Source organism: Notolabrus celidotus, chromosome 10 (assembly GCF_009762535.1).
Source record: "Notolabrus celidotus isolate fNotCel1 chromosome 10, fNotCel1.pri, whole genome shotgun sequence".
NCBI lineage: Eukaryota > Metazoa > Chordata > Actinopteri > Labriformes > Labridae > Notolabrus > Notolabrus celidotus.
In genome coordinates, this window is record NC_048281.1 from 26,642,194 (window position 1) to 26,669,222 (window position 27,029).

Consider the following 27,029-nt stretch of genomic DNA (forward strand, 5'->3'; position numbering starts at 1 on the left):
GGGTAATTAACTCGGGACATTGCTGTGCTGGTGTGCTTAATAGATTTTATCATTTTATTTTTAAAGTATTTCATATCACATTCCTCTATCTTGTTTTAGCCTTGTATCATTGTATCTGTTGCTGTAGTTTTCTGTCTTTGTTCTTTTGTGAAGCACTTTGGGCTGCAAGAGTGAATGTATGAAAAGTGATATATAAATAAAAATGAGTTGAGAGAATCTCCTCATTAATTTGAATTTAATGTAAATGTAATGTTAAATGTAAATCTGCAATTCAAACTTTAACTTTTGCAACATGTTTATGTGTCATTGTCAAAATATTTCAGAAAACTTTGCCAAGGAAATATACTATTTGTAATTAGGAAAATATTTTAAATGATATTACATTTGAAATGGATAAAATGTATTTATCCAGTAAACCATGTACTTTTCAAATTCACAGGGGGTACTGATGGAGTGTATGTGGCATGATATAAGTGAAACTATGTCATTTTTTCTATGAATGCCTAAATGTAAGCTTATTTAGTTACATAGATATTAGTAAAAAAAAAGACACTTAAAGGTGCATTGGGAAGTAATTAGCGACAATTTATCTAAACAGACTTAGTGGAAAGTAAATATATGTTTTGTCAACTTGATATGAGCCTTTTATATTCAAACAGGAGAGGGTCCACTTCCCTGGAGGCTGCTACTTTGCACCACCATGTTTCTTCTGCACAGAAAAAACAAACTAATAAAATATGTGCAATAGAACTTGTATTGATGGATGTTTCTGTGTGTAAAAACTTGACAAATGGAGGATAATACTTATCATGCATCACAGGAGCTTCCTGTCCTTGAACACCACTGTTGCTTCTCTGACGAGAGGGTTAAGCAGGGGAGGGTATCAATCTAGAAACTGACTGCTAGACATCCTTAAACAAAACATTTCTACACACGGCACTTTACCTGAAACTCATTTCTTTCAACAATGGTTGATGTAAATCATGAAATACATAAAGAAGTAATTGTTTTTACGCATTTTCTTGTGTCATGTATACTTACATGTCTAATAAGGTTTGGATGAAAAAAAAAGACACCACACTTGCTTCTCTGCATCAGACACTGAAGTTTATTTGACACTTACACCAAAACAGCTTTATAATTCAGACCAATCACCCCTATCCCTTCTCTCATACACAAAGTAATTTAATTTAACACTTCAATTATCCATCATATAGCAAGAAGACAGTGAGAACAACACTCATTTACCAGTTTATAGGTACAAAAAGTTTAAATCATTTTATTTTACAGCTCATTAATAAATATCATCTTTATGAAGGCTGTCTGTTCGGAGGCTGCAGTTTGTGATATTGCATCATATAGTGAGAGGTGGTTCTGATATTTGAGCATTTGAATCACTGAGTGTTCTGTGTATTCAAACACAGCTCATAAACTGGTAACTGAGTGAATGGGATGGGTGCAGTCTCATAACATGCAGAATAAAAGTTCCCAAACAAAAACAACTCATCAGGTCATGAAAAGATAACACCTAATGTTTCAGATAAACTTCATAAAATTCATCATTTTTCATCAAACACAATATATTTCACTACATCAAGTCAAGCATGGCATTCAGGCCTTTCGGAGGCCGAAACCTGAGTGAGCACATAGTGCATTGGCTTCACCCTCTCTACTTACACCTTTTTTCACAACACCCACGGTGTGTGATGTCATGATGTGCATAAAGGGCCAGTGCATATTCAAAGCCCTGTGACTGACCAGTCGTGTTTCAAGTCATAATCCAGAGACGCTCGTATGTCAGATGAACTGACACGACTTTCCAAACAATCACAAGCTCATTTACTCGACTCTTTTTTTTTAACACATCACAAACATCAAGCATTACAGAGTCTTCTTAAGTCATTTCACTTTTAAAGGGAGTTGCTACTACAGTTTTCCAAATGTCTTTTTTTGGGGGAAACTTCTCAGGTAATCTCCCCAAGAAAAGTCAATGTGTAGGTGGAAAGATAACTGTCAAGTATTTTGAGAGTTCATAAATACTGTTTAGTAATTTCAAGAAAAATGTTAACACTTGCAGGTTCCAGCTCCTCAAATGTAAATGTTGCTCTCTGTCATTTACATTTGTAAAAGAGGGATCTTTGGACTTTGGAGAAAACTACAGAAATTACTTTGGGTTCAAGAAATTTGTGTTGTGCATTTTTCATAAGCTTTGGACACTATTTAGACTTAATCAATCATGAAAAAAATAACTGTTAGTTGCCCTATTTGGGCATCCCAGCATCAGGGGCGTGTCCAGACTTACTGACTGCGGTGGCTCAGTCGACAACTAATAAGAAGAGCACAGGTGACAGTAATGACATCAAAGATAGCTCAAGTCCAGTAATTAATGATCTTATTGATTGCACCACATTCATCAACAAACATCATTGGGGTGCTTATCATTATGCTAACTTGTTACCACCCTTCTTTTACTAGCATTTCTTACTTGTGGCTCAGCCATGATGTGGAAGGGAGATTTGTAGAAAGACAAAATAAATAGAGGAGCAAGAGCTACTTCATGAGAAACACTTCATTTCATAGTGTTAAGTCTTAAAGGCTACTGCACAGCTTCAACACAACTGGTACAAATGTTGACAAAATCAGTTTCTATTAGGAAAGAGGGATTGATGTGGACAACAGAGTGCTTGAGGAAGTGCAAGTCAGCACAAAGAAAATGGCCCTAATCGAGTCTCTATCACTCAAAGGCTCAGTTTGAAAAGCTAGGCATTATAAGTAGCGTAGGATTCAGTCTCTTAACCCATCTCTCAAAGCTTGTCCAATATCATGGATGTATAAAACTACATCTTTGGAGTATTCTACATCGACTCCCCTTAATCAGTGTGCTTAGAAAAAGTAGAGATCTTTCACTCTAGAGGGGAAGCAATGCTGTTGTCTTGAGTTATTGTGTAAACAAGACTGTAGTGGACATGATGCTGTCTTTCATTCTGGTAGGTCAAGGCAATGATTGGTGACAAAAGCCCTATTAGTTTTTTGTTCACTGTGGAAAATATTCCACTCCTTCTCTGCTTTTGTAATTCATAATTCATCAGCCACTGACTGACTACACTGAAGAAAAAGACATGGGCAGAATTGAATCTGAATCTGTGACCTCTCCTGATAGATTGAACCCTGAAAAATAAACTTAAATTATAAATAGGTCACACTTCTCTTTGACACATTTCACTACCAGTTCTCATCTGAGAATGAGCTTGAGCTACCAGAGTCCGAGTCCGGGTCTGTTAACCCATCAAAGTCCCAGTCTGCACTGGAGCCGCTGTCGTCATCCTCCTCTGTGGAGAAGCTGTGAGCAGAGCCAAGGCATGCTGGGTACACGCGTGTTGAAACACACACAGGCCCCAGAGTGGACACGTACACTGCCATGATGTTCTTCCATGTGTCTCTAGCTTGGTCATACTCGTGGATAAGGACTCTGTTTTTGTTGTGTTGCAGCAGAGTCTGAGTCAGGAGGAGCAGCTTGCTGTTGTGCTGGATCACCTGGTAATTCAAAGCATGGCTGTCGATGGGAATGTCGCCCAGCCTCTTCCATTCCCCCTTGGCGGGGCTGTATGCTTTCACTACAGGTATGTCGCACACACACACGATCTGGTCCTGAAAGACGCAGGCCTTGTGAAGCTTGTCTCTCCTCAGTGAGCCACAGTGCCGCCAGCGGTTCCTCTTGGGATCGTAGCACAGCATTCTCCTCTTGTTCACTACATACAGTTGATCATTTAGTGCCACCACCTGCATTTTACCCAAAGAATGAGGAAGAGGAGCCACAAACGTCCACTGGTTCCTCTGCACGCTGTAACACTCCACCTCCTTCAGCCTTGTGTCTGTCACTGGATTTCTTCCACCAAGGAGGTACACATGGCCATTAAGGTAGCCCATCCCAGAGTGTATCCTCCCCAGAGGCCTCTCCGCCAGCTCCTGCCAGCTGTTGAGCACAGGGTTGTACAGCCAGAAGTGTTGAGAGAGGTGGGAGGCGAGGTACAAGTTGTTTTCAGGAGTGGCACAGGCGATTAGAGACTCCATGGTGGAACGTTTGTAATCCTGACTGCTGAGATCCTTTAAAGGAGGAGCCATGAAATACAGATCCTCTGAGTAAGGGTCACAGCACATTATGTTGTCGTTCGGTAGGCCAAAGAAGAGAATCATTTCTTTAGCGTTTACACCTATCCTGTGCTTTGGTGGGTCAAGACCGGCAGACACGCCACAGCTGTCCTCTGCAGACCTGTCAAAGAAAGAGGACAGGTATTTCTCTATCAAAGGCCTCGCCATGAGGCTCTCCAGGTAACACTTGTCCTTCTCTGTAAACAAGTTCCAGCGCACACACTTCAACGCCTGTATTGCATCCTCCCTTTTCTGCGGTGCATTGACCTCTATCCATTGCAAAGCAGCTGAGCACACTTTCCTCTCACAGTCCACATCCAGAATGTTCAGAGACAACAGCTCCTTTAACTGCACCAGATCCAGCTCACACAGATCTCCTCCATTGCACACCTGGCTGAAGTTCCTGGCAATGAAATTTAGTGCATTCTCCTTTAACTCAGGGTTGTCATAGGTGTCTGCAAACGTTAGGACCCCCACACAGTTGGACAGGTCAAGCCTCCTTGTCATGAAACTGGAGCAAGCTTTCCTGATGTACTCGAGCTGCAGCATGTTGGACGCTGCGTACAGCTTCTGCACGTTGTTCTCCGTGATGGTGACCCTGCCTGTGTAGCAGTAGTCGATGATGACGGACATGGATTCAGCATCCACCCCCCGGATCACCACGCTCTCCTGCATGCTCTCGTTTAACCCCCCGGTGAACATACTTTTGAAGTATGGGCTTGCAGCTGCGAGGACGTTGCGGCTGCACAGGAAAAGCTGGTCGATGTCACGTCTGGTGGACGCTTCTGTGTTCTCCTCTTCACACTCAACTCCGATAGTAACATCCCCGAGCAGCCGACAGTCATACATCAACTTTAATTCTTGCATTAAACCCGGAGCGTGATTCGTGTCCTCCAACACCTCGGGGCCACTGAAGCAGCTCAGGACTGAAGCCATTGCAGCAACGTAAGGGAGCAATTTTCTGCTATTCCACGTCTGCGATGGGTTTGAAAGCTCCCCGTGTCATGCAGTTAACATTATTAGTCCGTGTGATGGAAATGACATATCTGGTTGTCAAAGGAAGGCAAACATGTGCTGTGAAAAATACATTACCAGCATTAATTAGCTGAATCGTCGCTTCTCTGTGTGAAAACCAGCAGTCCTCGGTCTCCAAATGCTACAATAAAATAAACATACTCCAAAAATTACACCTTGGATGTTTCTGTTATTGTAGAGTCCATTTCTTTGATTTTCCAGGCTGATGTTGTCATGTTTTCAGTGAACGAGACAGTCAGGGCTCTCCTAAAATAACAGTGTCAGTTGGCCACAGGGTCAGAACTACAACTTCCGGGAAATAACTACCAAAATAAAGCAGCGTAGTTTAAAAGTCTTGCACAGATCCGTTTTTCACCCAATACATTTTTATTAAACCAGTTTAAAAAATATCATTTATATTGGCTCAATGTTCAAAACTTTCCAAAACTTAAATAAGTCCTTTTAAAAAAAGGAAGAAAACGTGTAGTGTTTTATTCTGAAGGTCATCTTGACAGACTTCCGGGCTGTCTTCATTCATGGCTCATACAACCTTGCTAGCAGATCCCTTCCGGCGATTGGTCTGTGGAAGTGGGTCAAATTAAGTTTAGATGACTGGGATTTGGTTTAACTTTTAAACCATGTTTTAAACATCTCATTACTATTACCATTAAATTATATATTTTCCGTTTCATCACCCGAGGAAAATAAATGCTGTTTCTGAGTAGCATCCAGTTCTGTACTGTTTTTTTAAATTTAATTTAATTTAATTTAATTTAATTTAATTTAATTTAATTTAATTTAATTTAATTATTATTATTATTCATTTTAATTTTTTTAAATCAGTGCATTCACTGCCTTCCAATTGTTTTTTTTCAGCTTTGTTTATTTGATTATTATTTATTTGTTAATTGATTCATTTAAATATTTAGTTTATATTACTTTATCCCTTAGTACTGTATATTATTTAGAAAGGGGTGGGGTTATTATTATTCATTACTCACTGTTCAATTGTGATGGCATGCTCAACGCAATCCAGCTTTTTTTCTTTTTATAAAAACTGAACTGTATAACTGATTGTTTTTGTCCTGTTTTTATTATTATTATTTTATCTTATTTATTTTTTGTCTATTTGACTAACTGATCATTACCTTATCGTTTGTAACTATTCTGTGGCTGTTTGTTCTGTATGTCAATTGTCATGTGCGTTTGTTTTTTGTGATGAGTGTTGTTGTTCAATAAAAAAGACCATTGAAGGAAAGAAAATATATATTTTAATAGTCATGCTTATTAACAAAGTTTTTTCATATTGGCAAAACTGGACTTAGTTAAAGTACATGTGCTAAGAGCTAAATTTATTATAAGCATAATGGTATGTCTATGAAAAAACAAGTTATTAAAATGATCTATAATGTTTTTTGTTTTTTTAAAGCTAATTAATTATTTGTGGATAGCCATTTTTCTTTTGCTGTTAATTCGACTAAAGTCATAAATAAGAGTAATGGTATATGGTGTCATTTAGAATCATGGGAGTTAAAGACATGTAAGAAACAAGTGTGCCTTCTTTATTGCCAAGCTTTGTTATAATACAAGACAAAAGGTTGCATGACTGTGTACATAGCCCATGTTTCACATTTGTTCATCCAATAAAGCTAAAAACATGTATTTCATGTTACTTACAGGGCGCAGCATATACTAGCCGACTATATGCTTCAAAACAAGGTATAAAGTAATTGCTACTACTTGGACCTTTAGCTTTAGGTGCATTTACGGTTTAGTTCATTGATCCTGCGCAGTGCGTCTTTGTTGTGGATGGTTTTATGGACTGTGATTATGAAGGGGAAGGCAGAGGGCAGCTCAACCCTCCGACTCAGCTTCTGGTGGCCCCAGTGGAGGCAGCGCAGCCTCTCAGCCAGGTCCCGTCTGCCTGCTCGCTCCAGCCCGTTCTGCAGAACCTTGGTCTTATTGGGCTTATCCCATGACTTCTGATACCTGTGAGTACAAATGGATATTTGAGAAACATTTCACACCAAGGAAGGGAACATAAGAGTGTCTAGATCTGAGTGAGGCAGGGTGTACTGCTTACCCAAACTATTACACCTATTAGAAGGTGTTCATATTAGAAGCACCTTTTTCAAACTTTTAAGAATGCAGTCATTTGATAGGCTGCATTCTAGTCAGGTTGAAAGGTAAACTTCTGAGCAAACTCAAAGACAGACACACCCTTGATATTCCATATGAAATCAATAAAGAGAGCATTAAAACGCATAAAAATGCATTGCTTACCAGCTTTCTAACATGGTCCTAGCCTGGACAACCTTCTCTGTGGATTTGGCGTGGAAACGTGCTGTCTCACTTCTGCTAAAGCCAAGCTCGTACGCCAAAACTGTCCACTCAAAACCAAGCTGTGTGGAAATCTCTTGCAGAGTCTTCAGGTTAATTACAGCATCCTGAAAAACAACATAGAGCAAGGCGTGCAAAAAACCTTTAAACCAACCTTTTTGTTTATTTCTTATACATGAGAGTGGAAATGGAAACAGTTTACCTCCTGGGCTTTGTTTGGCATGATCTCAAATTCCAGAGGATCAGCAGTGTAAGCCACACTCTGCCTGTCTTCATGAACCAAATTCAACATAGATCCTGTTAAAAAATACTTCTCAGCAAAGATAACAGCAATATAAAAACATAAACAGATGGTGTTAGCAGCAGAGAGGTTATTTACTCACCCTGGGGCACAGTGAGTGAGAGATGAGTGTATTTTGAGTGTTGCTGAGGAGACTCATCATCAACATGGTTATCTGTTAAACATTAGTGAATACAACTCCAGGGTCCCCTCTGCAGGGAATAGTTGTCAGGTTAAACCACCCGTACTACCAGGTAAACAAATGTGCTTAGACAGGAGATTATCTATAATAAAGCAATATGGCTTGTTTGTTGTAAAATTGGCTTGTATGCATGGAATTGTTAATGTGCAGAGAGTAGGGTCATTCATGTTATGTTAATGTGGCTGTTAATTACTGAACTGTAATTCACCACAGTAGACTCAATGAGAAAAAGTATGTGCTCAAGGCATTTCACCTTTAGGCCAAAATTACCTCCATTGTTCTACATCAAGAAACAAACCATAAAATTTCTATTAGGTGAGTTAAGTAATGCCACATGATTCAATTTTAATGCATATTTACAAACACATAATCTCCCCACTTTCCTAACTTATAAATACATATTCTGTTCTTTTGTGTTTTTTGTTTTTTTTAACTTTCCCTTCTGTTCTTTTCGTCATTGTTTTAAATATTAATCCCTCTTATTAATCTTTTTTTGTTTTGTACGTTTGTATGTTATGTTGATTTTATTATTAAATTTTATCTGTTATATATTGGCTCTTGTTATTGAACATGCAATGTTTGTTTTGTTCTTTTATATGTGCAGTAAAATAAATAAAATTAAATAAAACACATACTTTGAACCAAAAAGCAGACAATCTTTTGTGACAAAATTGCATGTGGACTCAAAATACATCCTCAAGATCTGCAAAAAGAAATGTGCCCTTTCCATGGAGTATCTTGTCATATAAAGGTTGGATGTTTAGAGAAACTTGTGATCACAATTATGTTTTGAATCACCATCAGCTCATTGTTAAATTGATTACTTTAAATAACCCAAAATGTTGCTCACAGACTCAAAAACAGCATTAATAAGTATTATTTCAATTTTCAGATTTAAGTGTAAATACTTGAGCGAACAATGAAAACTTAACCACCAAAAGCTCGAACATTTTTTGAAAGGCTTTTATTCACTCTAAAAATTCACCTCCCCTTCAAGTTCTTGTCATCCATAAAAAGCATCATGTGCAATTTCATTGCAGCGGTTATGTTTATCAAAGAACATTAAAAATATCATCAGCTCGTATGTAAACAATAATGAAAAGAAGGTAGCCAACAGATAATGTGTGCACACTTACTTTAACCAATGTCATATGGTACTTAACAACAAAAGATTATTCATTATAAAGTGTTAATTATAAGTTTGATCAAAGTGCTGTGAGGTCCAGCCAATAAATATGTGTATGTGACATGAATTACACAACTTTCAAACAGGCACAGGATGTAACAAAATTCCAGGTTTCACTTCATTCCCAACATCACAGTCAGCAGAATTAGTCTTATGAAATCATTAAAAGCATGTACAAAAGCATGAGTTTCTTCCTTTTACTGTTCAACTGGAGAGAAATTTTCATTCTGTCGAATGAAAGCCTTAACTATCCACAACGACAAATCAAAAAACAACATATTAAAGAAGATCCACTTCACATTTAATTACTGATTATCAGAATATTGCCAGGTTGTTTCAAAGTGTGTCAGTCTGTGTTTCAGCAGGTGTTAAGGTTCAGATCCAGCCTGCTGGACCCATTCTGTCTTCAGTCTCTACTCTGACCTTCAGACTTGTGCCCTTTACAAATGTTAACAGTCACTCTCTCTTGGGTCTTAACCCAAGACTACGGTCCCTCCTGATGTTGAAAAATTCAAATCAGAAGGTTCGATGCAGCTTTACCCTGTTCACCTCTTTAACCTTGATGCTGATTTGGGTTCAGTAGCAGCCGTCTTTCCAGCTGCCGTCCCTCAGGGCGCTCAGGGCAGCCATGCTCTTTGGAGGAGTCAGCAAACTACAGGCAGACAGAATGAGACGATTAAAAACCTTAATGATAATAGAAGAAAATTAAGATTCACATTATCTGGTATCATACCCAAACAAAATCTTACAAAGTATTTCTCTGTGTCTGACCTCCTTTCATACTACATCCTGATTTATTTAGCATGGGGATAGTATACAGGACTCATTTCATTTCGTCTTCATCCCCTTAAATAAAAAATAATCTGCAGCTTTTTTTTTAATTTTTACAAATGACTGTCACGTCGTGATTAAACACTAAACAAATAAACTCATCTTGGAATATCTGTTTATCCTGGAACCAGTGTCACCAGTATGTTTTTCTTCACTAGAAAACCAAAATATGTGTTTTTGCAGTAATGTGCAGAAAATGAAGCAGGTAATTCTAAAATAAATCATGTATCAAAAATGCTGCTGATTGAATTTAATTTGATTAGATCCTCAATTTTTGATTTATGAAGAAATAACAGGCAGTTTTTTGTAGTCAGTATGCAATATAATAAGATGCAATGGGATCCGACACAATACACACAAGATACGAAATGATACAATACAATACGATACAATACAATGCAGTACGATACGATATGGTTCAATACGATACGATATAGTACACGATACGATACGTTAGATACGATACGAGACGATACGATCAATACGATATGGTACGATAGGATGCGTTGCTTTACGTTACGGTACAGTACACACGGCACGATACGATATGGTAAATTCTATACGACACAACGCGACAAGATACGTTACGATTTGATATGATACGATAAGATACGACAAGATGCGATAAGATTACATACATTGTGATTTGTTAGGATACGATACGGTTCTCACAGTAAGCCATTCAGAAGACACAACTTAATGGTACATGTTTTTTTGTTTTGTTTTATTTTTCATCCTTTCTTCAGTGCATTGCATTATGGGAGAACATTACTTGCAGAATTCCGTATATTTCTGCTTTTAAAACCTCTGAACACATGTTTAAGTGTACTTTAAGTTTACAGATACTGCTTAAGCTTCCAATTGTGATAGTATTTATTGAAATATCCATTTACAATAAAGTCACGTAGTAATTCTGCTCTTACCTGCGTGTGGGTTGGCCGATTTTACTCGGACGTGGAACTCCACTTGTCGCCACAAAGGAGGCCGGACGAGGGAGGGAGCTGCGAGGGATGACCGGCTGGTTGGCGCTGGCTTTTAGGGGCTGAGGTACCAGACTGTTGCTGCTGCTGGGTTTGAGGGGCTGAGGCAGAGCGGCCATGCTGGGGATGGAGTGTAGACTGACCGAAGTGGACAGGGAGGTGGAGGTGGGGCCCTGCTGCACGGTGGGGCTTACGTAGGCCGTGGCTTTGAGAGGGTGTCGGGACATGGTGGGGAAGTTGCCCACGCTTTGGACCCTCTGATTGAGCTGGCCTGGAGAAGGAACTGAAATACAGAAGAACAATAAGTCTAACAACTGAGACCGAGTTGAATTTACTGCATCCAGAGAAGCCATGCTTTCAGAAAACAGTGCTCCACATTCACTCATGAATATGAAAGAGCCGTGTTTTGCTGATTTATTCATAGACATGACAAAAAGAGGCTTACTGGAGGACTGGAGTCGTGCAAGCCCATTGGACGAGTCAAAGCTCTGGCTGCTCCGTAGGGAGGGAATCGTTGGTAAGGAGGATGGGCCATGTGAGGGAGGGTTGACGGGGGAAGCCAGGCATGGAATACTGGGGACACTGGGCATGCTGGGAGCTCGGATCAGGTTGGGCATGCTTCTGCGTAGCTTGTCTGTTCGACCATATCAACAAACCAGATTAATGTCTACAGGGTTTGGAGTTTTAAGACATCACATTTCAGAAATTAAAGGGATAGTTTGACATTTTCGGGACAGAAAGAAGCCACTCCAAGAACTAATCCTTCTCATAATCTCCTGTCAAACTTCTTCATTTTACATATTCATGTTATTAGTATAAAACAGGATATAATGTAAGCTTTGGTGCTGCTACACTCATATGGTAAGCTTTACAGAACTAGTTGTGCCCTCATATTTACTGTACAGACATATTACACACTAATCGTCTTGTCTAATTTAATGTAAGAAACTAAATGAGCCCAGATTCCATCTATCCGTCACTTTTCCTACTCTTCCTGCGTACTGACTGTATCTCACAGCAACTTTAAGTCCTAATCTGGAGGGGGAAAAAGACATATTTGGTGACAGATTCTGTTGCAAGACTTCAGCATCAGCCAGTCCTGTTACTGAGTGCTAAGAGGACACTAACACACTGACCCAAACTGAGGATGTTCCTCTAAATCCTGTAACCAGCAGCCTCTCTTTAAATCCTTCTTGGCACACACAAAAATTGTCTAGTCAGAAATTTGAGGACATCTTCAATGTGGGTAATTCTGTCACGTTGCTTTCAGCCTGAATTGGGACATTCATATTAATCTGGCTCACTGAATCTGAACCCCTGTGGTCACGTTTGATAGATTTGACAAATACACATGGACAAGGACTCAAAACATGAGCACTCACCTGTGCTATTTCTGTATACTGTGTGTGAGTCTGTGGTCAGGCTGGTGGGTCCGGAGTACTGTGAGAGTCCACTGAGAGAAAACTGAGGGGTGATGGAGCTGCGTCTGCAGTCTCTGATACTGGAGAAGGTGTGGGAATGGGGCAGGCTGCCCCGCTGCATAGACCCTGTGCGGAAGAGTCGAGGCTGAGGAGGAGGGAGCTGGTCGTACACCTCGTCCTCCTCGTCCTCCTCCTCCAGATCCATCTCACTGCGCCTGAGGGAGTGTAAGGAGAAGCTGGAGCTGCGACGGCTGACCGTAGCTGAGGTAGAGGCGTAGTCCTGTCGTAGGCCTGCAGGGGGGACAGATCAATGCTTTTATCTGTGTGAACCTTCAACCTGAGCCTCATATAGTAAATGATACATGTTCTTCTGGAGACGCCTCTCATCTATAATTCAGGCAATGAATCTGTAGCTCAGTCTGAAACAGGAATGTGTGTTTTTTCTCTGAAATCTGCTGCATAATTTATCAACTCATCCAGATATCATAGCCTGCTCAAGTGCAAGTGCTTAAAGGTCAAACATCTTTCATAATATCTCTGTTTTAGTCATACATCAGAACTGTTTCAGTGTAATCCATTTGAGGGTTTACAGAGAGCTTAACATCTGTGTTCTTGAACATAACCCCATACTTGTATCGTCGTGGATAAATTATATTTATTTTTCCTCTCTGTGCTCAGTGATGAAGGACTCTACACCTTCTTCTTGATGGGAACTATCCATGCACATTTTTTGGACACCACAACTCACCAGCTGCCTAAAGTGACATCTGCCTGTGCTGTTACTGAACACTTGACTGTACTGACGAACATACCACAGTTTACTAGAAACTAAAATACTGAAATAAGGACAAGTTTAAAGAAACAGCTGAAATACTTCCGATGTCACAATCATGTTTAGTATAAAGGCTAGAAATCTGTCAGCTGTTCCAGAGAGCTCTCACTCAGCACTTGTATTAGTTCCCATGGACACATGTTGGAACTAAGAGAGTATCACACGTCACATATGCTGATGAAGTGGTTAAAGATAGGTTATAAAAAATTAAAACACAGTGCGATAAAGCATGCATCTGCCAAGTTCTAATGGTTGCTCTTATTTTGTTGGCTTGTATGAAAAAGGCAGGTCAAAACAATGTTAATTTTTTTTCTCTCTTCTCTTCCTATAGAATGTTGATCACTAATCTACCCATCTGATAAAAATCCTTTTGAAAATGTATAATTTTTCTGATCCGTAGATTTTTCTCTCGCTTAACAGATACGTGAAAAATAGTAAGCTGCAGCAAAGTGAAGAGAGCAGTCTGAAGGCCTCTTGTTATGTAGATTCAGTGTCATTTTGGGGTTAAGTGTGCTGCTTAAAGTCTCCAGGAAAAGTTTGGAAGAAGAGCCAGGAACCACACCACCAACCAGAGGGATCTTATTATCATGAAAATCAGAACCAAACTGTATTTGAAAAAGAAAAACACTCCTGTTTGATGTGCAGTCATCTATTATGAGAGTTGTAGCACTCATTTCATTTTGGTGATTAATGTGTTTTAATAGTCAGGTTCTTTTCATTAGGGTTGTACTTTTCTTGTAGCACCTTCTGGGCAACTCAACACTTACTCTCCTCCTGAAGTCGTGCCATGACCTCCACATCTGTCATGTCCTGCAGTTTGTAGCTCATCGAGATGGAGTCGTCATCCAGCTCTGACACTCCCACCTCACTGTCCAGGGAAGACTGGGGGGTGATTGCTGCACGCTGGCGACCAACATCTTTAAAAAACACAAAGACGAACCTTTATCATTTTATCCTCTTACATTAATATCAAATGAAAGCGGTGAACGATATAAAAGTGATCCAGACACATGTTTCCTGTAACTAAAGCGGATTTGATGATAACTGACGGATGGTGACTCACACAGAATGAAACAGCAGGAATGAATGACAGAGCGGAAGAGACAGACTGTCAGTGGGGTCTTACTGTGGAGAGTGGAGTTAGACAGGAAGGTGGGTGCTCTGTCGATGAGGCTGCAGCTGCTCCTGAGCGGGAGAGACGGCTGGATGTAAGACGGGCTGGGGGACAGCAGCGGGGCTTCAAAGGGAAAGAGACAGAAAGTTCAGTTAAAGATGATGACCAAGCCTGCATGCTAATGTGAGGTCAACGTGCAGTCGTTTATATTTGTGTTGATATAAAACATGTTGGACTTTTCTGAAGGGTTTTTAATTTACTGAGTCTGAGCTGTCTCTATCCATCTGTCTCAGGGTGCGACCTTATAATCTCTTCTTAAGATTCTGCTGTAATCTGATTGTACACTGCAAGTAACAGGTTGTTGAAATATCTGGGTTATGGAGGCAACAGACACTTTTGGCTCTGTGTTTTATTACTCTGAATATGAAGTGGAGCGATGACCGTGAGGTTAAAGGAGAGAGTCGGTTTTCAAGTGAGCAATAGAACAATTTTTTAACTTACGTTCTAAAGCCTTTAAATGTTCGTCCAAAATCAAGGCTGATTAGCACTCATTTGCACTTTTGTTATGCTGTTAGATTTTAGAAAGAGAGCAGAAGTGTCCTCATAATAACAGGATACATTACGGTGGAGGAGATAAAAGAGCAGCGCTGGCTGTGTGATGTTATGTAAATGGAGAGAAATTTTCTTGATAGAGGAAAATTCATTGAAGCAACCTTAAATGATACTACCTTTGTGATTAGTTAGAGATTTATTTCGGGATATAAAATCCAAGTAAAACCCGCCCACTTAACACGCAGTATCAGAACAGTGTCAAAAACTGCACTGATTCATTAGAATTTCCGCACACTTTCCCATTTGCAAATAAAACACTTAATGGCAACGTTTAGGTACTAAACCTTCATCAGGCAAACATTTTGCAAAGACAGGAAGAACTGAGTGTGGCTAACAGTCAGTGCCCTATCAGTATCACTGCATCAGGTGTGGGCAAATCAACGAAATCAAAAAAAGAGATGAGCCTTTAACCAATGGAAATTCAAAACTGCACTGATAACATTTCAACAATTGATTAAAGATCCGTTCTAATATTTTTGGATACCTAATAGCATCTAAATATCCCCATAAATATCATACTTAGAAACCTTTTGTTGATTCAGGTGACCAGAGGGTTTAACTGCAATAAAAGTCCACACCTGTGGCAGTGTTTCCATGAGGCAGCATCTGGAACCAGCAGTGCTTCAAGCTAAATGCCAAGGGCAAAAACATGCTCATAATGAATGGTTAATGTACATATAGTGCTTTTCTAGTCTCTCTGACCACTCAAAGCTCTTTTTACATTACTCGTCGCATTCACCCATTCTATACTAAGAATGGTCTCTGCTATAATAAGGGACCATCAGTATTAGCTAATCTCATTCCTACACATTCACACACTGCTAGCAATTTGCCCAAGGACAATTTAGCATTCGCCTGCAGAAGCTAGGTTCAAACCGCCAACCTTAAGATTGACAGACGACCGACTCTCCCCCACTGTGCCACAGCCGCTCCGTTAATGAGTGTTAATGTTCAAACATTCAGCAGGTCATGTTTATCATATCATTTAATGTAGCGCAGTGGCACCTAACACCTCATTAACACATAGAGGGGAGGTGTTGCAGTTTAACTTAAACCCAGGTATGTTTACCTCTAGTTGTCACAACATTACTAAAAGGAAATGTCTGCACAGTCATTAGGGCTCATCAACTCTGCATGCTTAGTGTGTTGGCAAAACGTCCAGCTGGTAGATGCTGGTATACTTCAGAGGTACAAAGCTAATTTGAACTATTCTGCACTTCTTTATTTTATTTTATTTTATTTTATTTTATTTTATTTTATTTTATTTTATTTTATTTTATTTTATTTTATTTTATTTTTTTATTTTATTTTACAACTTATTTTATTCCTTCTTCTATTACTATTTCGATCCTCTTACATACTGTTTATAAGATCTCTGTAATGACCGAGTTTCCCTCCCGGGGATAAATAAAGTATTTTGTATTTCTGATTCTGAACTCATTTTTTTTTAAGAAGCACCTGATGGCTCCTATGGAAAAAATGAGGAGAATCACATAACTCAGTAGGATTCATCCTTTAGATAACTTAAATGAGCTGCTTTTATAATTTGCTATCTATTAATATTCCATCTTTATTTTAATCACAGGATCTTTGTCATCATTTTAATCTTTATGTGTCACTATATAGACTATCCCTAAAGAGGAAGGTGCAATATACCAGCTGATGTTATCTGTGTCTTCCTTTGTTCTTTGTTTACTCTTCACTATATGTTTTGTGTAGCAGCCTCATGGATGTATAGATTGTGATCGCAGCCTTATGTGGTTCTGTTGTCCAAGACAAATTTCCCTCAGGGGTCAATAAAGTTTATCCTCACTCTTATCTGTCTTCTGTACATACTTTTGTTATCTATATTTTCATTGTATTTGTATTCATATCTTACTAATTACTTCTTCTATTAATAGTATTTGATATTCTTAATTATTGTGTATAGGAGCAACTTTAATGACTGAATTTCCCCCCCGGGATAAATAAAGTATTTCTGATGTTTCTCATGATGTTTAATTAAAAAAAAAAATCACACAATGTTAAAGTTATTTTAGTCTTAATCAAAGTGGTGCACCAACAAACAGACAAGGATTGCAAACCTTGAAGCTACACTGCTAAAACTGTATAAATAAAGTGTTTCATACACTTTAACTGTATTTTATTATAATTTTATTGAATTTTTATTTAAATTTTTTGCTATTTAAGAGTTGGGAGAGAGAAACAGCATCTCGATTTCCCTGTATTTCTTTGTATATATGGTGAAAATTGACAATAAAGACCTTTGCATCTTGAATCTTAATTTAATTTTAGACATAACAAAAAATAACAGTACAATGCTACCACCAATAACCACAGGATAATAATGTTGGCATTTTAACAAATGACTAGTGTTATACTGGAGTAGGTATACTGAAATAGTGAGCACTGAAACAAATAACATAATGATCCAATGTTTTTCCTCCCATTGGATTCGTGACCGACAGATATCTTAAGCGACCCACAGATAAAAATAGTTTGAGCATTTCAGCTGCATTATACGGATACTGCAACTCTGACATCTATAATTTCTGACATATTCATTTCTGACTCATATAATCTATAATCTATAATCTATAATCCTTAAAGCTGATCAGAAACCAGATTGACCGTGATACGGTTAGCAGGAGTTAAATGCATGTGAAGCATATGTGCGTGTGTTACCTGGGGACTCTGTTAGTGCAGCAGATTTAGAGTAAGGCAGGACGGGGCAGCTGAGGGTGGAGAGCCCCTCTATGCAGCTGTAAGGACGGACGGAGGAGACTCCTCGCCTCCGCTTAGCTAGACAGACAACAAGATTGAAGGGAAGATGTTAGTGTGGTTGCTTTATTAGTAACACAGACCCACACACACACACAAATACATACATTGGTTGTGCCTCAACATGCTGGATTGTAATGCTAATCTGCTTTTTACAGATCAGTATTGATGTTTTCTATGATTGGGTCATGGCTCCGGCAGAAGAGGCTGATACAGTGAGAGGAGGTTTAGCTTACCACTGCGGCTTATTGGGCTTAACTACTGATTTTGTTTTAGGAGGGATATCAGGATAAGCAGGGATTGAACATGTAGGCTGCATCCTATTCCCAAAATCAGAATTAGACCTACTATGGTCCACTTTAGGGTGCAGAGGCTTCATATACTGTCGGAGATGGATTCTTGCTTTGGTGATTTCATGACACCGTTGTAGCATATACTTTTTAAAATTTGTAACTTACGCCTTAAAAAAAGGAAGCTGGTAGTTCAAATTTGGGAATCTAACCCCAATGGGAGGAAGCCAGAACAGAGTAACTCTCCTGCCACTTTTTACTCTCCGTACTCCCTAAAGGAACCAACACATGCACCAAGCTTGGACAGCTTTGAACAAACAACTCTTCCACAATGAGGCAGTAGTCCATGCCATCACATCACTGTGTTAACATTACAATACAGCATCATCATTTAAAAGTCCTGGTCCTATCTAGTGGGAGAAAGACAAACCATTTAAGCATCAGTAGGTAAAGACCTGGCTGGTGTTGAAACAGAGAAATCATAAAGGATTCTGCTGGGTTCAGAAGTACTGTTAAAAATGTTGCCAGCTGTGAGATACACACAGATACATTTATTCATGAGTTTTGGTCATGAGGTTCATTCTGTAATTCAGAAGATAACTGCTAAATCATGTTTGATGCCTCCTTTGTTCTACCTGGTAAACTACACCACTAACAGTCTGTTTGTCACAGATGTCAATCCTCTGTAAATAATTCTTCTACTCTTGGTGAAAAAGTGTATCTCGCTGCAATGGTCTGCTCTGCTCTCTGACAGTCAGCATGTGATCACAGCTCTTCCTCCTCCAGAGAAAATGACTCATGACCTCAATCACAATTCAGAAAAAGGTTTGGAGAGGCCTTTGCCCTCTTCCTTTCTTTTTTTTTTTATAAAGGTTGTGTCTTTGCATTTTGCAATTCTCTATAGGACAGATTGAGAGAAACAGGATATAACAATAACGTCACCAAATCAAGAACCAGGAATCTATCCTATGACCAGTGAAAGCGTCTGTTTCTCTTCATGATGCAAAACTTAAAAAAAAAGAAAGTCACTGGCTCTGACACCAATTCTAAAGAGAAGGGTCAAGACCCCCTGGATATGGTGAGGGTCATGGGGTCACTTTGGTTGTTATTTAGCAATACATAAATAATTGATGGACTGATCGATTACATTTCATTTAAAACATCCAATTGGTTGGGGCGCCATTGGCCTAGCGGTCTAAGCGTGTGCCTCATGTACAGAGGCTAAAGCCCTCGTTGCAGAGGTCGCAGGTTCCATTCCAACCATGACCATTTTCTGCATCTCCTCTCCCACTCTCTATGCTCCCCACATTTCCTGTCTCCCTTCAGCTGTTCTATCCATTAAAGGCAAAAATTCCCAAAAATGCCTAAAATATAAATATAATATAAACATCCAATTGGTTTTGGAGTTCCCAGGTATTATCAACCAGCTTATAATAGTCGTCTTCATACAGTATTCACATTTTTTAAAGATTTTTTGTAAATAAAAATATAGAGTAGCTAGTTACAGTTTATGGACTGTTTATATATAAAAAGCTGGTGTTTTTCTTTTTCTCTACTTAAAGCTGACCAGCAGTGACTTTAGTTTCCACGTGATGACATCGGATCATGTGTGTTTAGTTTGTAAACACAAAGTTCATCCCTCTCATTGATAGTCAGAGAGGCACACACCTCAGTCTTTTGGCATTCCTGACACAATTAGGCCCAACTACTACTGGATAAAACTAGCATTCACAGCAAGTTACACAAACAACAGCTACAGAGACCTCGGAGACAAGGATGTATTCATGACCCAGAGGAGGAGAGCCAACCTTCCCTGAATACAGCTTTAGAGCAAGAAAGAGGCTGTAAACCGTACACAAACACACTAATGAACACACAAACAAACACACACACACAGTTTGGATACAAGGGATCTACACTACAAGCATAACTGATCTCAGAAACATCTTTATATTTTGGACTGTGAGGACACACAGTTTCCATCCATGCATGCAGCAGTGCAGGAGCCTCTTTCAAAGGCTGTTTGGGCAGCGAGTGCTGGTCAATTCTGCCTCAAAAACCTACTTAATATAAGCAGGGTTTCTATGGCAACCATATCCCTGTCCTTGCATGAGTGTGGAAAGTGAAGCGCACCAATACTAAAACAGGGTCTGGCTGTAAATGTCAGATTTGTAACTTAGTTGTGAAGGCTTTTAGTGGCATCCTGGTCATTTCTACAAACATAACATGCTTGTTTTAGAAACTCTCAACATGCTGAAGCACTGTCAAACCAGAGCTGATGTTCTTGTTTGTTCTTAATATGATAAAAATGAGACTAACAGTCAAAGAACGAACGGTAGTGTGGATGTAAATGTAGTCTGAGAGCCATTACCTAAAGCTGTGTATGCTGTGTCAGCTTTGTTCTGTGATCAATACAGGATATATCAGGTGTCAGGTGTGCACAGATGGAGAGGGCAGTTGTTGATACTGTGAGGAATCAGAGTGTTTGCTTTAAGAGAAATTTAAGAAATAGTGCTTTACAATTTAAAGCCACAGCAGGCATGGTTAGAACAGGTTTATTTCCCAGGATGTATGTGGCTTCCAGTACTTCTGGAGCCAGCCTCAAGCGGATCCATGATGAACTGCAGTTTTTAGCATGTCCACATTGGACTCATATTTTTAGACCGGAGGTTGTCGCTTGATCTACCTTCTACAGTGCTTTAGGTGATGATGTTTAATGTTCCCCACAAATATCAAATATAGATGAATCATTCATTTATTTAAAGAGACAGTGCATATTAATGAACATTTCAGCATAGCATCCTCTAGCATGTAAATATGCCAGAGTTTGCCATCAGGCTAATTTTCATCGCCCCTGCAGGTCAAAACAGAGTTTAGGGAATGTATGGTTTTTAAATCATCTTCATTGATTTTATTTTCATCTCATTGAATAAAATGTGAGAAACTCTGATGCTTGTGTGACCCATAGACGTTGTTTCAGGCATCTTGACATAAATACATCCCAGAAGCTTGTTGATTTTGTGAGACTTGGAGCCAAAGGTGAAAAACTGATTTGGTGGTTCAGTTTAATGGTGATTCTTTTACCACAGCTTTATAATCCTCTCTACTCTGCTTTCTATTTAACACAGTGTAATGCCATCCAACGACACAGCATGAGTTCTTCCAAATGGAATTGTGTTTTAATAACAGAGTAACAAATCCTGTAAACTGATCCTCACTGTTCTCTGGAGACACTGGTAGGTGTAAATGGGAGTCCTTCCAACTTTGCAACCACAGACAGAGAAAAGCTCAGTGGGAAGCTTACTGAGGTACTTAAAAACCCATAAATTTAATGAGAGTGAGTTAAACGGTCAAATGGTTAGTAACGACTGAGCTGGGTGCAGAGAAATGCTCCCACGGCTCAGAAACTGTTGGTAAAATCCTGCTGCACATGGAGACATTTAGTGGGCGAAGTGTGTCACAGCTTACGATCACATGTCAGCAGATAGAGAGGCAGATGTCCAGATGTGGCCACAGATGACAGCTGTTAATCTGAGGGTGGAAAAAACACTGTACCTTGGTCGAGTCTGTGACAGAGGGTCATCTTGGCCAGCTCCACCTCAGGCCCGGGGTGGTCCAGGACCTGCCTGCACCACTGGAGAGGGCTGAGGACACAGTCACTCTGCATCTTGGCTTTGGGGCTCACATACAACCTGGAGAACATAACACAACCCACACATAAATTCTAGCACCATCACAGCTGAGCCAATTCAGTATTTTTACTTGGCAGACATTTTCATCTGACATCGGGCTCAGGGTGGGAAGATCTAGTGCTGCTCTTACATTGTGCTGCTACATTCTGCTCTTTCCCATTGATCAGCAGCAAAGACAGTAGATAGTCAAAAATCCATTTGCTTGTCAGAACATATTCAAGGATAGAAAAACATATTTTATGACCAACTGACTACAGTTAGCAGTCAACCAATACCACACTATCGTTACTATGGGATAAATTATACTTTAAAATAGGGAGTTGTTAATTCCTAGAAAATTATAGCATGGCTAAAAGACCTGAGGTTAGCCCAGAATATCACCATTTAAAAAAAAATTAAAGATCTTCCTATTTAGTCTCACTTTCAAATAATTAGTATCTTATTTTACTCTATTTTTTTACTTATTTGGGTGAAATTTTGGTCCGTTTAACAACTCATATATTGTCTTATTTCATTATTTATTATATCATACAAATTATATATTAATATCTAGTGTTTTTAATTTACTTACTTAATTTATATATGTATTTTTTTCAATGCTTTATGTATTTTATTTGTATTTATTGCTTATTTTATTTTTTCAGTGAATTTATTATCTATCTATTTTTATTGTTCTATATTTTATCTTATTCTGTTTTATTTTACTGCATTATAGTATTTTATTACATTACTTATTCACACTGCATTAACCTTACAGTATTTTATTATCTTATTTAGAAAGACTTTTTTATGAGTCTGTTACTTATGTGTTTTTAATTTCCATATGGATTGTGGGGTGTGTTTAGGGGGGTCCTATTGTATATCTATTATGTTATTGATTAATGAGTGACTGATTGATAAATGTAATGTTAGCTAAGCCTTATCAAATTTTATAACCTATTGGCTTCTGTGTTAAAACAGCTCCAGTTTGCATTCAACTTATACCAAGCAATCATTATAACTATTTGATATCAGTGTGCTTTAAAATAGGGATGTATAAAGTCCTAGCAAACAATAAGCAATATTTTAAGTTGAAAACATGTTAGTCCTTAGCTAATGTGAAATTAAAGGAACATGACTGCTTGTTCATGGTGTATTGTGTCAATTTACTGAGTTTGCGCAGTGTTGCTATTCTGTGCATCTTTATAGATCTGCAGGGAGGAATTTCACTGATGCCATATTTCTCAGATGAACGTCCAGACATTTTCACTGCGTATAGCGCGAGGGAGGTTCATAAAATGAAACTGTCACTACAGTAAGAGTTCGGAATTTCCACAAAAAGTAATTGCCATTTTGAAGACAACAACATGAGCTATGACACCAACTGTGGTGGTGACAGTGTAATTTGGTGCAGTGATGCATGGGATGTGTGTACTATACTGCAAGTGCTACTGGGAGACAATGAGGAACTGAAAGTCAGGGAATTAGGGATTGCGTATCAGAATCTGACAAAGCCATTGTGGACAATGTTGGTCATTTCAAACACCACATCAAATGACAGCATAACTATCACCGCTCCCTCTGTCTCTTATTCTCCTGTATCCCTCTTTCCAGACCCAACTCGGTCGAGGCATGATGGGTGTCTAACATGAGTCTGGTTCTGCTCGAGGTTTCTGCCTGTTAAAAGGAAGTTTTTCCTTGCCACTGTAACTAGCTAAATATTTGGAGGTGCAATGCTCATGGTGGATTAAGGTGGGGTAAGACTGAGTCTTACCCTGTCTTGAAGTTGGGTCTCTGTTCATAATTTGGCGCTGTTCAATTAAAGATTGATTGATTGATTGATTGATTGATTGATTGAAAGACTATTGGATAAAATGCATCATTGAAACCCTTTGTAGCCTACTTGTGCCTTGGCCAGACAAATAAAGTTACAAAATAGGGTTCATCAAGAGGGTAAAAGAAGCTGTCTGATTTTAAATTGCACTCATAGCAAAAAGTTCATAAAATATCAAGGCAAGCCAAATATAAAGGCGTGTTCAATTATGTTACAAATTAGTTTCAGTCATGAGCTAAACTACATGTAGTTTTTAAAATAAAGGTGTCACAATAAAGTCCAAGTCAAAGTATACAAAGCAGAACTTAGCTCTTCCCTGTAACTAGGCCATGGAGTCGACTGACTTGGGGTCAATTAGTTTAGTGTTAAGTGAAGATAGGATATACTGGTACTGTATTCGGCTGTGTGCTACATTTTTCCGCATCATCACTTCAGATACATAAAGCTGGAAACGGTTCAGTAGTCAGCATGTCAGTGTGTGTGCTACCTCAGTCAGCAGATACACAGCTTCAAAGTAGTTCAGCCTGGGGCTAAACTCTACACACTAAGCCAGGCTGTTTGATCACAGGCTGAAGGGGGTCATTGTTTCTAATTTCATCTCAGTGCTGTCTTATTCTGAATAAATGCCTTAGCTGCATGCACACTACAAAAAGCCAGCCTTCAAAGCAAGAAACTAAGCTTAAGCTTACTTAAACTAAGCAAAATTATCTTCCAACAGAACAAGAAAATTTGGCTTGTCAAGACTTTCCAAAACAAGGAAAAATATCTAACCTCAATAAACCCAGAAATACCTTAAAATTAGTGTATTCTTCACTAACAACATGTGCATTTTTCTTGATAGAAATAAAAAATATGAGACTTCTTTTCTTAATATGTTGAAAAATATTCTTAAATTAGGTAAATGTGCCATTATCTTGACATAATGACATGCACAAGGCATTACATTTCTTGAAACCAGCAAAGTTATTTTAAAAATTAATTTACTTTTCTTTATGGAAAGACAAAAGTTAAAGAATATATTTCTCCTTATGTAGGATTATTTTCTTAAAATTCTTAAATGAGCCAAAAGCTGTGGAATTCATAAATCAAATTAATGCCTTATAATTTGGAAGAACTTATATGAATGTATATGAACTATTTCTGTTTGAAATGGTTTGAAATGTTAAATGTTTAAATATTAAGTGTCAGTTTACACTACTGTGCCAACTGTACTAACATATAGTAGTACATATTTTTTATTGTTGCATTGAAAATAAAACAGTGGATTACATTTGGCTGTCATTTGTTTTAATTGTGTCAAAGTCATGATTTCTTATTTCATGCTTGAAATAAGAAATTATTACTTTGAAAAATCAGTTTTATAGTTGTGAGTGTTGATGGATCATCTTTGTAACAGTTGATATTCTAGTTTCAAGCATGTATTACTCAATATAGGTCATACAATCTCAGTAACAAGCTGTAATATCTTACTGGGATAATTTAGGACCAAAACACTCAAAACAAGTGAAACACTCTATCATAAAAACTGCTTAGTGAGACAAACTATCTCATCAGGCAAAAAATAAGCAAATTTCACCCTTATCTGAGATATTCAATCTTACTTAGATTTCAGTTTTTGCAGTGCACAGTGCATTCTGGGATGCTTAGAGCTGGTATCAAATCTGTTTTTGTTCTTTATACCTCCCGGAAAGAGTCACTGTTTGCAAGGTGTCTGCAAGTCTACTCCAGCAGGAGCTGAATCAATAATGAAATCAATAATGGGATACATGGCAGTGTAGAATTTCACATAATGTCACAAAACTGTGGCTAATTACAATCCAGGGGCCTGTGAGGCATCTTTTAGGGTTAGACAAAAACAAGCTACTGTATAATGTGTGTGCAATATGTGACATAATAAGGAAAGTGGTTAGTACAAACAGAGTAGTTACCAGCTATCAGGCTCTCCTACAGGGAGCAGGTTCAGGTCCAAAATATCAACCTCATCCAAAACAGTTGTGTCTCCATCGGCGCCGCTGTCCTCCCCAGCGGCGTCAGGAGACAACGAGCTGGGCTGGAAATAGGCGAACGGCTCCTCCGGTGAACCCCGAGATCCAGCGGGGGCACACGGACTTGAAATGTCATATTTAGTGGAGAAATTGTCACTCGCACACGACGTACCGACGTGCAAACACGACAACGAGGTCTGGAGATGAGGGCCGACGGAGCAATTGTTTACAGCGTTAGCTCTGGTCCGCAATTGTTCGTTTTGCTTCTCCAATTTTCGGACCAATTCCTGCAGCTTTAACACCTCCAGCTCTGCGTTGGTGATTTTATTGTTGCCATTGACGTCTGCCATCATCTGGGGGCTCAACACCTCTGCTTCCATTTGGTAAAACGCACATTGAGAGGGGCTACAAAAAAAAGCACGGCCTGCCTGCAGAGGGTCCTATTCAATTCAGAGAGGGTGTCCAGATTCCCCCATTTAAAGCTACTACACACGCTCACACTCACACAGACACACACTGATGCTGCTGCTGCTGCTTCTGGGATGATTGCACGGCCGGCTTCTGATTGGTCAGCAGCTTGGAGTTGAACTCCCATCACACCAGTACTGAGGAAGTATTTATTATGGGCACATTGGACACACATTAGTGTATGGAAGCCCGTTTCCGCCAGTTACAAAAAAAAAAAAAAGATTAGGAAAAGTAAAAAAATAAATAAAAATACTAAGTCATAATTATGAGATACTTAGTCATAATTATGAGATGCTAAATCCTAATAATGAGATACTAAGTCATAATTATGAGATGCTAAATCCTAATAATGAGATATTAAATCCTAATAATGAGATACTAAGTCATAATTATGAGATGCTAAATCCTAATAATGAGATACTAAATCCTAATAATGAGATACTAAGTCATAATTATGAGATACTAAATCCTAATAATGAGATACTAAGTCATAATTATGAGATACTAAATCCTAATAATGAGATACTGAGTCATAATTATGAGATACTAAATCCTAATAATGAGATACTGAGTCATAATTATGAGATACTAAGTCATAATTATGAGATACTTAGTCATAATTATGAGATGCTAAATCCTAATAATGAGATACTAAGTCATAATTATGAGATGCTAAATCCTAATAATGAGATACTAAATCCTAATAATGAGATACTAAGTCATAATTATGAGATACTAAATCCTCATAATGAGATACTAAGTCATAATTATGAGATACTAAGTCATTATTATGAGATACTAAGTCATAATTATGAGAAGTGCTATAAACTGCAGTTCATCAAAGATCCGCTTGGGGCTGGCTAAGGAAGTACCAGAAACCACATACACTCAAATTCAAAAAAGATGATCGTCACAGCAGAAATAAACATTTTTACAGCCTGGTACAAAAGACGAGTGTAGTCTGGATAGCTCATATTTTATACAGTCTATGACTTGAACAAGTCATTCAAAAATGTACTCCCCCTCAGAGCCAGGTAAG

General features: G+C 38.7%; 3 protein-coding genes across 3 annotated transcripts; all 3 read right to left on the minus strand.

Annotated features, from left to right (window-relative positions):
* Positions 1-1,085: 1,085 nt before the first annotated feature.
* Positions 1,086-5,462, minus strand: kbtbd7 (kelch repeat and BTB (POZ) domain containing 7). Its single transcript, XM_034694714.1, has one exon. The coding sequence runs from the start codon at positions 5,083-5,085 to the stop codon at positions 3,223-3,225; it is 1,863 nt and encodes a 620-aa protein (XP_034550605.1). The 5' UTR covers positions 5,086-5,462; the 3' UTR covers positions 1,086-3,222.
* Positions 5,463-6,704: 1,242 nt separating this feature from the next.
* On the minus strand, positions 6,705-7,758 carry wu:fc50b12 (uncharacterized protein LOC103911624 homolog). Its single transcript, XM_034694563.1, has 3 exons — positions 7,706-7,758; positions 7,447-7,610; positions 6,705-7,152 (listed from the first exon to the last, which is right to left on the minus strand). The coding sequence occupies exons 1-3, from the start codon at positions 7,724-7,726 to the stop codon at positions 6,918-6,920; spliced, it is 420 nt and encodes a 139-aa protein (XP_034550454.1). The 5' UTR covers positions 7,727-7,758; the 3' UTR covers positions 6,705-6,917.
* A 1,174-nt stretch (positions 7,759-8,932) lies between these two features.
* Positions 8,933-26,048, minus strand: slain1a (SLAIN motif family, member 1a). Its single transcript, XM_034694094.1, has 9 exons — positions 25,466-26,048; positions 21,588-21,724; positions 17,647-17,763; positions 14,362-14,472; positions 14,003-14,152; positions 12,365-12,694; positions 11,428-11,616; positions 10,926-11,265; positions 8,933-9,823 (listed from the first exon to the last, which is right to left on the minus strand). The coding sequence occupies exons 1-9, from the start codon at positions 25,900-25,902 to the stop codon at positions 9,748-9,750; spliced, it is 1,887 nt and encodes a 628-aa protein (XP_034549985.1). The 5' UTR covers positions 25,903-26,048; the 3' UTR covers positions 8,933-9,747.
* Positions 26,049-27,029: the final 981 nt, after the last annotated feature.

Bases quoted from the DNA above. Each gene is read 5' to 3' on its own strand.
- slain1a (XM_034694094.1), bottom strand. From the start codon at position 25,902: ATGGAAGCAGAGGTGTTGAGCCCCCAGATGATGGCAGACGTCAATGGC. The intron at 14,153-14,361 runs GTAAGACCCCAC...TGTTTTTTAAAG, and splicing joins GTCTAACTCCACTCTCCACA to ATGTTGGTCGCCAGCGTGCA. The intron at 12,695-14,002 runs GTAAGTGTTGAG...TCCCCCCTGCAG, and splicing joins GGCACGACTTCAGGAGGAGA to GCCTACGACAGGACTACGCC.
- wu:fc50b12 (XM_034694563.1), bottom strand. From the start codon at position 7,726: ATGCCAAACAAAGCCCAGGAG. The intron at 7,611-7,705 runs GTAAACTGTTTC...GTTGTTTTTCAG, and splicing joins TGCCAAACAAAGCCCAGGAG to GATGCTGTAATTAACCTGAA. The intron at 7,153-7,446 runs GTAAGCAATGCA...TTGTACTCACAG, and splicing joins AGGACCATGTTAGAAAGCTG to GTATCAGAAGTCATGGGATA.
- kbtbd7 (XM_034694714.1), bottom strand. From the start codon at position 5,085: ATGGCTTCAGTCCTGAGCTGCTTCAGTGGCCCCGAGGTGTTGGAGGAC.